The 14,066-nt window shown below is 35.5% G+C and overlaps 1 protein-coding gene across 1 annotated transcript; it reads right to left on the bottom strand.

Annotated features, from left to right (window-relative positions):
• Positions 1-8,821: 8,821 nt before the first annotated feature.
• LOC100619847 (dynein light chain Tctex-type 3-like) lies at positions 8,822-9,368 on the bottom strand. The gene is made up of 2 exons (XM_016432896.2): positions 9,273-9,368; positions 8,822-9,001 (listed from the first exon to the last, which is right to left on the bottom strand). Exons 1-2 carry the CDS (start codon positions 9,366-9,368, stop codon positions 8,822-8,824), a joined length of 276 nt encoding a protein of 91 aa, XP_016288382.1.
• Positions 9,369-14,066: the final 4,698 nt, after the last annotated feature.

Raw genomic sequence — 14,066 nt, 5'->3', positions numbered from 1 at the left:
AAATAATTGGAGAGATATATTTTTCTTTGATTTTAATTAATTAATTAATTTAGAATATTTTTCCATGGTTACATGATTCATGTTCTTTCCCTCCCCTCCTCTCTCCTCCCTCCCATAGCCAACAAGTACTTCTGCTAGGGTTTACATGTATCATTGATCAAGATGTACTATTTGCAATAGAGTGATCATTTAGAGTCTACATCTTAATTGGAGAAATATTAATTGCTCATGAGTAAGGCATGCCAAAAAAATGACAATACTATCTAAATTAATTTGCTTATTCCATAACATACCAAACTACCAAAGGAATACTTTGTTTTTAAACATTTTTCCATGTTTACATGATTCATTTTCACTCCCTCCCCTTTTCCCTTCCCCTCCCAGAGCCCACAAGCAATCCCACTGGGTTATACATGTGTATAACCTTGATATCTATTTACATATTATTCATTTTTGTAATAGAGTAATCTTTTAAAAACAAAACCCCAAATCCTATACCCATATAAACAAGTGATAAATCATATGTTTTTCTTCTGTGTTTCTCCTTCCATAGTTCTTTCTCTCAATGGATATCTGGATAGCATTCTTTTTCCTAAGTCCCTTGGGATTGTCCTGGATCATTGCATTGCTACTAGTGTCCAAGTCGATTACATTTGATCATTCCACAATGTTTCATTTTCTGTGTACAATGTTCTCTTGGTTCTGTTCATTTCACTCTGCATCAGTTCATGGAGATCTTTCCAGTTCATATAGAAGACCAGCCAGTTTATCATTCTTTACCACACAATAGTATTTCATCACCATCATATACCACATTTTGTTCAGCCATCCCCCAATTGAGAATCACCCCCTAATTTTCCAATTTTTTGCCACCACAAAGATCATGGCTATGAATATTTTGTACAATCCTTTTTTATTATTTCTTTGGGGTACAAACCTAGTAGTGGTATTGCTAGATCAAAGGGAATGCATTCTTTTAAAGCCCTTTGTGCCAAAGAAGTATTTTAGAGAGCTAAAAAAAATATTAACATGGAGGAATGAAAAGTCAAGAAACTAAAGGAAAATAATGAAAAGAAAAAAGGGACGGAAGAGGATCTAGCAATACTGGATCTCAGATTACACAATACAATAATCATCAATCTATTTGGTATTGATTAAAAATAGAGAGAACAATCAATGTAACATGTTAAGCACACAGCATACAGAAGCAAATGAACATACAGGTGGCTATAATAAGTCAGCCACATTACTTACACTTTTCCTTTTTTTGCTTTTAGAGCCCAAGAGGCTTTTGTAATAAATAACTCTTTTCCTTCTTTACTCAAAAGTTTAGGGGGCAACTGGATGGCTCAGTGGATTGAGAACCAAGCCCACAGATGGGTGGTCCTGGGTTCAAATCTGAACTCAGACTTGTCCTAGCTGTATGACCCTGGGCAAATTACTTAACCCCCATTGCCTAATCCTTACTACTCTTCTGCTATAAAATCAATACACAGTATTGATTTCAAGACAGGTTAAAGAAAAAAGCTTATATATCATTTTTATTTTTCAAAACACAATTATGATAATAATGCATATTTCTAGACCACTCTGTTGAACATAGCTAGCTATGAGCTGTCATCACTCTGACTCCAGAGCCTCAAATTGCCTCAGGATGGTAGAGCTCATCCAAACCAGTTAAAAACAAAAAACAAAAAATTGACCCTATTGTTTACACCTGGAGCCCACTATTCTGACCAAATGTCACTTCTCTTCAGCCTCCACAGCTTTTGACTATTTTGTAAAAACAACTTTTCTAATATACCCCTCCCAAACACTCCTCTGTGTTGAAGTGTTTTTAGACCCTGCTCCTTCTGCCCATCATGAGTTCCCTTGCACTCCTGATGCTGAGTAGCATCCTGAATTTCAACTTCCTTGTCTCAATTAAAGATTCTTGTTATTGCTACTTTGATAGTCTTCTTTATTTCAGGTGAAATATCTGGTGTCAGAAGTGGGATTCAAAGATTCCTGCCTATTCTGTCACCTGTGTCAACCTCAGAGAGCTAGTACCAGCACAAGACCCCTTGTGTCCAAGCCTGGATTTAACTCAATGGTCCAGGTAGGGTACATGATCTCTTTAATTTCTTTTTCTTTAAAACCTTTACCTTCTGTCTTGGAGTTGACAACAAGGCAGAAGAGTGGTAAGGGCTAGGTAATGGGGGTTAAGTGACTTGCCCAGGGTCACACAGCTGGGAAGTGTCTGAGCCAGAATTGAACCTAGTATCTCCCATCTCTAGGTCTGGCTCTCAATCCATTGAGCCACCCAGGTGCCCCCTGATCTCTTTAATTTCTGAGCTTCTATCTCTTTCAGCTGAGTTCCTGGCTTTTTAAGGGTTTGTTTAAACACACATGGACAATTTTAGGTCTGTTCTAACCAATCCCCTTAAAGGGACCATTTGCCTTTTTGTAATTATGGACCAAGAACTTAGAAATATCTAGATATGTGGCCACTCCAATAGGTCTCCATAAAGGGATGGCTACTATGTATTTTGTATGGACTTTTTTCTCTCTTTGTGGAGTGTTGTTTCTGTTAAGTTTGCTCTGGTTATGTGTGTCTGTGAGAGAGACAGAGAAAAAGAAATAGCATGGCTTGTGCATTAGGCTGGCAATTGAAAAGCCTCTCTAGTAAGGGAATATTGGGGCCACTGTCTCAGTCTTCAGTCATGTGCACAGAGCTTCAAAAGAAAATACATCACCAGCAAATCTATCTCTGTGTCTTGTGACTTATTTCTAGTTCTTTAAGCCTTCAGACCAAATCTCTCTTTATCTTTATATTTCTAAAATTTGAAGAAGTTTTGGGAGAAGCAGAGATAGATAAGAAATAATGTTGTATGATGTTTTTTCATTATTGACTAAATTAGAAACTGAGTTTATGACTAAAATATAAATTCTCTACTGTGAAGAAACGTTCATTCTTTCCTGCTTCGTGAAAAAGAGAAAAGTATATAAATTAGGTGAAAATGTTTTATTAGAAAAATCTAATTGGATACTTGAGATTTTACAAATTCAAGTGAAGTAGAATAACTTTTTAAATTGATATGTGCTTTGAAATTAGGAATTATTCTATAAATTATGAGAGTGACACTTATTTTTTTATAAGGCATTGCATATTTGAGTTTTTGAGAACTGGTTTGCTTCTTACCCACCAAAAGAGAAGCATACTTAAGAAAGCTACTTGAGTTGTATATAATACTTATTTTTTTTAATTCTTTATGTTACTTCTGAGAACAACTTGTTATTTGAATGGATCAAGTTTTTCCAACATATGGAAGATTTTTATAATTGTTGAAAGTATCTTAAAATACTGAAAGGTTTGAAGGAAATGTTGGATTTGTTTACATGAGAAGGTTATGTGAAACTTCATGAATTCATTTTATTGGGAACTACAGTAATAAAAAAGATTGTGGCTCAATTTTGAAATATATAGGGACTTCCTAGCTGTGTGACCCTACACAAGTCACTTAAACCCTATTGCATAGCCCAGCAATGGCAAACCTTTTAGAGACAGAGTGCCAGGTCGCTCCCCAATCCCACTCCTCAGACCAAGTGCCATGCCCCACCTCCACCCTCTCACCTCTCCTCCTGCCACCCTCTAATCCCAGACAAGGGAGGAAGAAGCCCTCCCATTGGGCTGATGGGCAGGGGGGGAGTGAAGAATGTCCTCGGGCCCATGGATATAGGGAGAACAGCTCCACCCCAAGTCCCTCTGGCTTTCTAGCAACAAACTCTGGCAGATAACTGCAGCTATGCCCAGAGAGGGCTCTGCATGCCCTTTTTGGCACATATACCATAGATTCACCATCACTGGCCTAGCCACTCTTTTGCCTTGGAAGCAATATATAGTATTAATTTTAAAATGGAAGATAAAGTTTTTTTTAAAGTATTAATTAATTAATTTTAAAAAGAAATATGTAGGCATGGGGCAGAGCCAAGGTGGTGGAGAAGTACACAGACCCATCTGATCTCCACCAAAATCTCCCTCCAAAAACTTCTAATATATCAACCTTGAAAAACACAGAACTACTAAAGTAGTTAAAAAGAACAAGCCTTTAATTAGGACAAGGGAAACAGAGTTCTTTTGGCCACCACACAGAATCATGTACACACAAATCAATACCACCATATCGAGTTAGGCTCAGAAACTGGGGATAATGTCTCCAGGGAAAATGCACCAGGAATGGGAATGTCGATCATGGTAATTTCCATTGAACTAAAGAACTTGGGATCTTACACCTATTCTTTAGGGAATATAAGCAGAGGAACAACTGATTAGTTTCATAGGGGCTTGGGAAAGAAATTGTAGCCTGAGGCTAGGAGAGGCCCAAATACAATGAAAGAAACCAAGAAACTAAAGAGGGTATTTAAGACTTTAAAATTCACCCCTCTTCAGAGTGCTTAATGGGTGCTTGATAGTTTATTGTTCAGTTTAGGACAAGAATCATTTTTGGAATTCCTTGAAGTCAAGTTCCCTTGGGACAAAGGCAAATTTGGGGGTTTCATAGAACAACTTGTCAGGTATAATGCCTCAAAATGAGTTCTGGAGCAGCATAACCAACAAAAAGACAGGGTAAAATAATTTTTTAGCCCAAAACATAGAAGGCTGGCACAAAAGTTTTATTGCATCTGGGTGAAAGTGGAACACAAAGCAGCAAGCCAAAACAGGCCCCATCCCAGGAAAAGGCCTTGGGGGCAACTGAATAAGCAACAAAGGCTTCTAGAGCTCTCAGTCACAAACAGTAAGGAGATATCTGACAGCTACTTAGAAGATTACAGAGGGCCCTTTGCTGACTCTAGGTGTACAACTTTTGTATTGCCCATATTTAGATCCAAGTTGATATCCTGGATCTCTGTCTCAAGGTAAGAAAGAACAATAGTATGTACTAATGCTTATAGCCCCAGGGGAGCAGGAGACCATGGTCACAGTTCCAAGATGAAAAAGAGTGTTTCTGATTATTCAGGAATCAGAACACAGGCCAGGAGAGTATTAAATACCTCTCCTTATATCATCCCACCTTGGAAGACCTGAAAACTTATGGATCCCCTGAAGGCAGTTGCACAAAGAACCTAAAGCTTGAAACAGTATACTCTAATCCCCACAGTTAAGGAGCCCAGATTTAACAGTTTTTTAAATTAAAGAAAAAAAGAAAAAGGCTAGAAAATGAGCAAAAAAACTCCCCCAAATCTCAATATAGAAAGTTATTTTGATGATAGGGAAGACCCAAATAAACTCAGAAGATAACCACACAACCAATACTATTACATTCAAAGCCTCCAAGAAAAATATGATTGGTCTCAAGCCCAAAAAGAATTAATGGAGGAGCTTTAAAAAAAAGATTTTAAAAATCAAATGAGAGAGGTAAAAGAAATTGAGAAAAGAAATGAGTGATGCAGAAAAATCATGAAAAAAGAGTCAACAATATGATAAAGAAGACATAAAAAATACTGCAGAAATTTATACCTTAAAAAACAGAACAGACCAATTGATAAAAGAGGCTAAAAATACAATAAAGAGAACAACCTCTTTAAAAACAGAATTTGCCAAATGGAAAAAGATAAACAAAAATGGACTGAGGAGAAGATCTTAAAAGGCAACATTGACCATATGGAAAAAGAGGTACAAAAATTCACTGTAGAAAAGAACTCTTTACAAAGTAGAAATGGTCAAAAGCTCACTTAAGAAAATCATGCCTTAAAAATCAGATATGGGCATGTGGAAACTAATTACTTCATGGGACAACAAGAAACAATCAAAGTCAAAAGAATGAAAAAATAGAAGAAAAATGTGAAATATCTCACTGGAAAAACAACTGACTTGGAAAATAAATACAGGAGAGATCATCTAAGAATTATTGGACTACCTGAAAGCCATGATCAAAAAAAGAGCTCAGATATCGTCTTTCAAGAAATTGTCAAGGAAAACTGCTCTGATATTCTAGAACAAGAGGGCAAGAGAGAAATGGAAAGGTTTGAGGGGATGTGGCAAAGTTGGTACATTAATGCATTGCTGGTGGAGTTGTGAATTCATCCAACCATTCTGGAGGGCAATTTGAAACAATGCCCAAAGGGCAATAAAAGACTGTTTGCCCTTTGATCCAGCCATAGCACTGCTGGGTTTGTACCCCAAAGAGATAATAAAGGAAATGACCTGTCCAAGAATATTTCTAGCTGTGCTCTTTGTGGTGGCAAAAAACTAGAAAATGAGAGGATGCCCTTCAATTGGGGAATGGCTAAACAAATTGTGGTATATGTTGGTGATGGAATACTATTGTGCTCAAAGGAATAATAAAGTGGAGGAATTCCATGGGAACTGGAACAACGTCCAGAAACTGATGCAGAGTGAGAGGAGCAGAACCAGGAGAACATTATACATAGAGACTGATACACTGTAGTACAATGAAATGTAATGGACTTCTCTGTAGGTGGCAATGCAGTGATCCTGAACAACTCAGAGGGATTTAAGAGAAAGAACACTATCCACATCTAGAGAAAAAACTGTAGGAGTAGAAACACTGAAGAAAAACAACTGCTTGATCACATGGGTCGAGGGGGATATGATTGGGGATGTAGACTCTAAATGATCACCCTAGTGCAAACATCAACAATATGGAAATAAGTTCTGATCAAGGATACATGTAAAACCCAGTGGAATTGCACATCAACTATGGGAAGGGGGAGGGGGAGGGAAGGGAGGGAAAGAATATGATTCTTGTAACCAAGGAATAATGTTCTAAATTGACTAAATAAAATTCAAAAAAAGAAATGGAAAGGATTTACCAATTGCCTCCTGAAAGAATACCCAAAAGAATAATTCCCAGAAATATTATAGCCAAATTCCAGAAGTAATAGGGAAAAGTTATAGAGAGCTAAAAGAAAAATGAATGCAATGGGAACTATATCCTGAGATTTTATTCTATTCTATTTTTTTGTTTTCCATTATTAAATGATTCATGTTGTCTCTGTCCTCTCTTCCCTTCATCCTCCTGGATTTATCCTGAGATTTTAAATGATGCAAATGGAATACCCAGATTTGAATTAAATGTATTTATTGATTGATTTTTATTTGTAAGGCAGACAATCTTTATTATCTTTCAGCTATAGAAACAGTATCAAGCAAATTCTTTAAAATATGACACAAGGTATATGTTCCTATGATTATTTTTTTAAGAAACTGAGATTCACTAACAGCACTCAATTACATTAGCACTTTGATCACTCTAGTACAATCTTCAAGTTCAAGAAAAATAGCATCAAAGTAATAATTGAGATAAATTTTGATGTACCAAAAATGGTACACTACTGCATTTGAAATGAACTTGTCTTTTTTGAATATGCATCTGTCTGTTGCATATCTAAAATACAAACATGCAAATATTACCTTTGTGCCCCATTAACATTTACTAATTATCACTAAGCCTTTCTTCAAAATTTCAATGTATTAGTTTTACTGTATAGATTTACTCAATATTAAGACTATTTGCATTTATAGCTTTATTTTCTTGTTTAGACAGCAGATTGACTTCATATTTGGTATCCCAGCTGTGTGTATACTAATGTAAAGTCTTTATTTCTCGATATATTTTTCTACATATAATAAGCCCCGAATTATTACATAACTTGCTGATAAATATACACTTTACATTTATAATTTACTCTATATATTTTAAACTTGATATAAGTGATTCACAAATGGCAGTTAAAAATAAAAACAATAAATACAACTTACTAGTTATGAAACTAAGAACAAAATTAAATGTGAATATTTATTCTAACCAACTCTCTTGAAATATTTCTCTAAGTCATGTCTACAATGGTAAATAAAATCTACTTATAGTAAGAACATGATTTAACTAACTTCTGCATGGCTTCTGCTCATTTTATTTTCCTCTTAAAATTAATTTCTACCACTGTCTTATATACTCTAAATTGCAAACCAAATGCTTTAATCCTCATATCCACAACCCAAATTATATGTGCTACAGTTTCCAAACTAGGTGGAAGGCACTAGCAATGTGGTAATTAAACAGAATGCTGCACATAGTGGGTAATCAACATATATTTGTTGAACACAGAATGATTTGAAAGACAATTATTGCTGAATTAGTATATGTTGTTATTCTACAGTGAATTTTATTAGGCTAGAGAAATCAATTCACCCATATTGTTCAATTATAAAGTCTGGATTTTGGAATTGAAGGCAACAAATTATTAACTAATTACTTGGGAGAGGGAAACAAGTTAATTCTAGTTACTATATAATAGTACTTGATAAAAAGGAAAACATAGAATATTTATGCTATCTTGTCTGTAGAACCAAAAGAGGCACTAATAATTATTGAACTAAGAACTTGGGTAAATTTATACAGACTTGGCAAGTAGAATGTTATTTTTCCAAAACGAGAGAACTTTATTATCCCAATCTTAATTCCTCCATTTTCCTGGATACATAGTGTTAATGAAAAGCTGGTACAAATATAAATACAGTATTTAAATCTAATGTCTAATTTTTCTAGGTTTGATGCCTTTCTAACCATGTAAATAATTAAAATATGCTATGAGTTATAAGATTAGTTAGTTATAAGGTTTACTTTTTACTGTTCTGAAGCCAATTGCATACTTTCACTTCTAGTGTACTAATAAGGTAATTAAATAATACTATTAGTAGTTTCATCAAGAACATTTTGATAATTTCTTATATTAATGGCTCTGGTATAACATTTCCATTTAGCTACAGGATGATAGCAATGGCAAAAACATTGACAATACAGTTTATAGTTTGACTTTCCTATCTTATGGTATAGATTCCATCAGATGTGGTATCCCCAAAACATGAGTTGGCTATGTGTAAACCAGATCTACTCTTCTGTATCACTGGACAAGTGACAATATATTTATATGTCTTCCCTAACTTTATCAAATGGGTTAAGGATTGTTCCATCACACTGTTGTAAAAATTAAAATAAATCTCAAATAATCAAAATGTTATATTTTAAGAGATTTATTAAGGATCATTAGAAGTAAGGAATACAAGGGTAACAAAATAAAAAACCGCATGCCCATGGCATCAACCTGTTCAAAAAACCTGCTTACCACCACAGTAGCAACCTACAAAACAAAAAGACCAAGACCAAGAACCTCACTCAATATAGCTCTTTATCTACATTACCACATAATGACAGGAAGTCAGTGGGCTCCTGGGAAATGCAGTTTTTAGGTTAACAGATTTCCAATTACACACCACCCAATATAGCATCTATACACTCTTTCACAATATTGTGTGCTTCATCAGCACTGAAGTCAATCTCATCATTGTGGGGCTGATATACCTCCATGGCAGTGGCTGCTCTTCTTGAATTAAATTTAAATGTGCTTTGAAGTGGAATGATCAGAGTAGATTAAAATCTATTATCAGACTGCCACCCGTTTGTGATCTTTTTCTCTTCCCCTAAATTTGACTAAAGGAGAAGTCCATGAACTTCAAAGGTTCAAAGGATATTGATCTTCCCTCGCTGCCCTTATATCCTTCTCTAAAAGCTAAGTATGAATGACTAATTTATAGCAAAAGATAATCAGTGAAGTAGTAGGGAGAGTGTCTTCAATAAAAGTATATTGTTGACAGCATACTCATCAAATTTGCAGATTCCACTAACCTGGGATGGTTTGACTGGCATCATTGGAAAAGATCTTGACAGACTAGCAGATAATAGCAATTGCTAATAATAGCAATGCGGACTGAAATGGTAAGGAAAAAAAGTAGCCTTGCAAGTGTAGTTAGGTAGCTCAGGGTATAGAGAGCCAGGCCTAGGAACAAGAGGTTCTGTGTTCAAATCTAGCCTCAGACACTTCTTAGCTATGTGACCCAGGGAAGTTACTTGACCTGCGTTTCCTATCCCTTATCACTCTTCTGCTTTGGAACTAATACTTAAATTGACTCTAAGAAAGAAGGGTTTTTATAATTTTTTTTTAAGTAGTCTTAGCTCTAGAGCTGTACAAAAATAAACTTTTGCCCATGAGCCTGAGTTTATCAACTCTAAACTTCAGCATGGACTAAATCTAAGAAGAGATTCAATAGGGATAAATATAAAGTCATATATTTATAATATAAATATAAAGAACAAAAAAATTAACTTCACAATAATAAGATTGGGGAGATATCCAGACAGCAGTTTATCTGAACAGATCTAAGGAACTTACAGACTCAAATATGAGGTTTAAGTTTATACTTTTAGGTTGCAATCAAAAGGGCATTGATTACCTAGAAATTGACCTGAGAAGGACAACCAAGATGGTAAAGGTCCTTGAATTCATGTTAGATAAGTGGTTGAAGGCTCTGGAAATGTTTAGCCTGAAGAAAAGATTCATGAGGGAAGATAGCTGTCTTATCTTGTGATCATTCATTCATTTCAGTTATGTCAGACTCCTCATGACTTCATTTGGGGTTTTCTTGGCACAAATGCTAGAATGGTTTGCAATTTCATTCTCCAGATTATTTTACATATGAGGAAAATGAAGCCAACATGGTTAAGTGACTTGCCCAGGGTTACACAGCTAGTGTCTGAGGCAAGATTTGAATTCAGGAAATCTTTCTGGCAGAACTGACACTCAAATGATTTAGAGAATGTCACGAGAGAGGGGGATTAAACTTGTTCTGTTTAATCCCAGAATCACAAACAATGGGTGAAAGTTGCAAAAATGCAAATTTAAGATTGATGTCCACCATATGTACTATATACTCAAACCAAAGCATTTGTAATTCCCCAATCCAAAGGTATGTTGAAGCCAGATCAAACCAAGCCCATTGGGAAATTTTTAGTGTATTTATACCTCTGAAATCAGCAATCACTATAAATCAGGGCTTGACTGATTGTTCTTTCTTTAAATCAGAGGGTTGACAAACAACTGGTCAATGTCAGTCTTTGTGTTGCCTGAGAAACAAGAATGGATTTTACATTTAAAAATAAATCTTTAGGGGGAAGCTGGGTAGCTCAGTGGATTGAGAACCAGGCCTAGAGATGGGAGGTCCTAGGTTCAAATCTGGCCTTAGCCACTTCCTAGCTGTGTAACCCTGGGCAAGTCACTTGACCCCCATTGCCTAGCCCTTACCACTCTTCTGCCTTGGAGCCAATATACAGTATTGACTCCAAGATGGAAGGTAAGGGTTAAAAAAAAAAATAAATCTTTATTTAAACATTTAAAAATGTTATTACATGTAATTGGGAAAATAAAATATGGTTTTAAATTACATTTACATTTAATGTTTTAATGTTTATATTAAAAAAAATCTTGGCTGACAAAGACAACAACAGTCAGATGTGGCTTTCCCAAGGCCTGGACATAGTTTCCTGATCCATGGTCTAGACTTAAAGTGTTAATAACAGATTAAACTTAAAAGTGTGTGTTCATATGGTCACAGAACACTACCACCCAAGTCCAATTGGTAAACATTTACCAGCAGACCCCTACCCCAAACAGAGCTTTATGTTTCTGCTTCTACTTTTATTCATTTAGTTACTTTTAATTGGAAGGTCCTCCCATCTCCATTCATGAGAATCTCACTTATCTTCAAATCCCAGCTCAGGTGTTACCATCTTTAATTAAGCTTTTCCAGGTATACTCAGAACAGCAATGGAAATCAAGCATAGATTGAGTAAGATGAGGAAATCAGATTCAAGGTTAAGCAAAAAGTCCAACAGGAAATTATTACATACTTAAAACATTTTCAAGGACACCAGCAAAAATACTTCCAGCTGATGCAAGTTATCATTTTGGGTAACTTTTTGGTAACAGCTTTTTCATACCCTGCTCTCTAGCTTGGACTCTCTCTTCTGGAAATCATATATAAGGAAAGTATGTCATAGATGTTTGGGGGATGTTTCATACCAACTGTACTTTTTTTTAACCCTTTTTTTCTATCTTTGTAACAATTCTAAGACAGAAGGAAAAGAGCTAGGCAATTGGGATTAAGTGATTTGTCCATGATCATAAAACTATGAAGTATCTGAGGCTAAAACCAGTTCCTACTGACTCCAGGTCTGATGTTCTATCCACTGTGCCAGTAGTTGCCCCTTTATCAACTGTTCTTACTATAACAGTTTCTAAATTACTATTTGATAACAGCTAATAATCATTTAAGGGGGAAGAACATTATTGAGGGCTCCTGAGCTATATAACATTAGAAAAATACCCCACTCCTCAGAATCTCTCAGGATTATACCTAGAAGACATAGACTCTCTGTTCTGGGGACCCAATCTGCCAGTGTGAGTAGAGTTTTGGAGAATAATTCCAAAATATGGGTCTACATAATGGGTCTATATCAAATTATAGGAGTTAATTTATGCTGAAATGAGCTGACTTGTTCCCTTTTCTGTTCCTAGCTAAGGAAGATGAACTTTTCTTTCATTAATCTCATCAATATATACGTGCCATGTTCCCTACTACTTTGTTAATTCCTTAAGGGCAAGGCTTTGAACATAAAAGTCACTCAATACTTGTTGAACTAAGTGGTATAGTAGAAGGAGAATTAAATTTAAAGCCAGAAGACTTGAGTTCTAGTTTTACCTAGGCTTACCTCTGATTCTATAACCTTGGAGGTTAAATCACTATAAATATTGTATTTAATTTTATTATTTAATTATTCTATTTGGTGATTTTATCATGAATATATATGTATATATATATATATATATATATATATATATATTTAAATATCCAACATACCTAATGGACAACATAGATATGACGTGAGAGATAGAACTAGTATGAGTCTTTTTCCTTGCTCCTTTTTAAAAAGTTTATATATACATATATAAATCAGGTTGTTTTTTTTACCAGTTACATATGTAAGAGTTAAAATTAATAGTTTGACTAAAATATGAGAGAATGTGGTCACCAAAATGATAAATCAAGTTAAAACTGACTTTTGAGAAGCTTTATTTACAAAATGGAGGGAAAGAGTAAGGTGGAGAAATGTGAAAGAGGTCAAAGTAAGAATTCTGGCTTATCACCCTAAATATTTGCTCCAGCCCCTTGCTCTACTCCAGCAGGGCTCCAGAAGTCCCAGCTTGAGGGCCTAGCAGTAAATTAAGCACGGGTTTCACCCACATGGCTTCCTCCAAGAAGGAGGCATATCTGGTATTAGTCTCTTCAGAAGTCAGGAGAAGAAGGTCAGCTTTTTCCACTCACTAATCCAAAATCCAAGGGGAGAAGATCCCGGAGCCATTTTACCAATTGCTAGAGTCCCAGATCCATGCTGAAGAAGATGATCTTCCATCAACCTCCACAGCCATGAAAAAGCTTGAAGACTGCTCTCACAGGAAGTTGTAGCCACTTTCAAAGACCCTTTTTTTTTGTCATTTCCTGTGCCTTCCTCCACTTTACAAGGATCAATTACAGTTTATAACTTTGCTTAGGTCTGCCTAAGGGGGCAGTCAGTCTTTTCTGAGTTGTCACCCACTTTAGCATGTGGGTTGCAGACTTCCCCCACTTATGAATTAAGTAGGGATTATACACTTTTAAATTTAAAATCGGGCGAGGGGAAAGTTAATCCCATCTTCACAATATAATAATAAATTTCTGCATAAGTGTTCCTAAATTATATGATTGAACTTTTCTTCCTCTTTTCCTTCCCTTCCCCCTCCAAGTGCTGGCAAGCAATTCAATCTGGGTTATAGATGTATTATCATGGAAAACATATTTCCATGTTGTTCATTTTTGTGAGTAATCTTATAAAACCAAAACCTCAAAATATAAATCCAAATAAACAATTGAAAAGTCATATGCTTTCGTCTATAATCATCATACTCCAACAGTTCTTTCTCTTTTTCATAAGTCCCTCAAATTTGTTCTGGATCATCATGTCATTCCACATGCTGTTACTGTGTACATTATTCTCCTGGTTCTGCTTATTTTACTTTGCATCAGTCCATGAAGGTCTTTTCAGTTCTTTCTGAAATCATCCTGTTCTTCATTCTTTACAGCATAATAGTATTCCATCACCATCATATACCACAATTTGTTCAGCCAATACTCC

Source organism: Monodelphis domestica, chromosome 1 (assembly GCF_027887165.1).
Source record: "Monodelphis domestica isolate mMonDom1 chromosome 1, mMonDom1.pri, whole genome shotgun sequence".
Classification (NCBI taxonomy): domain Eukaryota; kingdom Metazoa; phylum Chordata; class Mammalia; order Didelphimorphia; family Didelphidae; genus Monodelphis; species Monodelphis domestica.
This window is presented reverse-complemented; position numbering and strand designations above follow the sequence as displayed.